We start from the raw sequence: 1,083 nt of genomic DNA, 5'->3' as shown, positions 1-1,083 counted from the left end.
AGCTTTCATATATATATATTCAACAGGTTATGGGCCCCGAGTGTTTCTAAACGCGCACTACGTCCTCTGCCAATTTTGAAACAACCTCTCTCAGTCCTCGCTATCGTGATTCTCTTCAACTGCCTGCACTCAGAAACTCAGAATGTCTGCCAATCAAAGCTCTGTCGATAAGGAGAAAGAATGGAAAGGGATATAGCTTACCCCTATCAAGGAAGAAGAGGATGGGATGAACAATTTCAATGAGTTCAAGCAGAAGTCTCAGCTTGAGCTTGATGCTGCTGGATACTGGAAATATGTCAATGGCCTGGACTATAATCCACCAGTCATACCTGTACTCAGGCAGAGTCAGCAGGTTCAAGGTCTCGACAATGCGGGAGCTACTGTCACTGTCACCATTCCTGGGAACGAGGTTGTGGTTGAGAATGCAAAGAGGGATGCTGAAGCTTGGCTTCTTGCTGACAAGAGGGCTCACGCCATCATAGTCAAAGCCGTTCCAGTTGAAAGGCTGTATGTCGTTCGTGATTGCAAGTCTGCACACGATGCCTGGATAACCTTGAAGAACGAATATGAACCAGCAAACACATTGACGGCTATAACTATCAAACAGCAAATCATCGGATATGAATGCGGAACTCACGATGATCCTGTTCGCTGGAGACAGGTGATGGTCCAGTTGTACCAAAAACTGCGGGATGCCGATCCTCTCATGATGCCTGACACCAAATTCGCCAAGCATATTGTCACCCTCATGTCGCAGTCTGATGAGTGGCGATACTGCCGTGATTCTCTTCGAGATAAAGTTCGTCAAGGCGAAATTATGGGAAGGCCTGTTTCATTGGCTGTTGTTCTTCAATGCTTGAAGCATGAAGAAGTTGAAATGAAAATTGCGCCTTCAATCGTATCCATCAATGCCCTTGTCACCAAGAGGAAGGTTCCTGATGGAGGAGACAGTGTTGTCCCAAGCTCATATGCTGCTGGATCTTCAAATCAGAACAACCGCAAACTAGACAAGGCCATCCAACGACAAACCAAACGTCCTGCTCCCTATGATAACCAACAACGATCTGGACCACATAAAATCTG

The 1,083-nt window shown here is 46.3% G+C and overlaps 1 protein-coding gene across 1 annotated transcript; it reads left to right on the top strand.

Annotated features, from left to right (window-relative positions):
* Nucleotides 1–226: 226 nt before the first annotated feature.
* LACBIDRAFT_335840 (uncharacterized protein) lies at nucleotides 227–1,050 on the top strand (the record flags this gene model as incomplete). Its single annotated transcript, XM_001890739.1, has 2 exons — nucleotides 227–950; nucleotides 992–1,050. The coding sequence occupies 2 exons, from the start codon at nucleotides 227–229 to the stop codon at nucleotides 1,048–1,050; spliced, it is 783 nt and encodes a 260-aa protein (XP_001890774.1).
* Nucleotides 1,051–1,083: the final 33 nt, after the last annotated feature.

Source organism: Laccaria bicolor, genomic scaffold (genome assembly GCF_000143565.1).
Source record: "Laccaria bicolor S238N-H82 LACBIscaffold_161 genomic scaffold, whole genome shotgun sequence".
NCBI classification, from domain to species: Eukaryota; Fungi; Basidiomycota; class Agaricomycetes; order Agaricales; family Hydnangiaceae; genus Laccaria; species Laccaria bicolor.
This window is presented reverse-complemented; position numbering and strand designations above follow the sequence as displayed.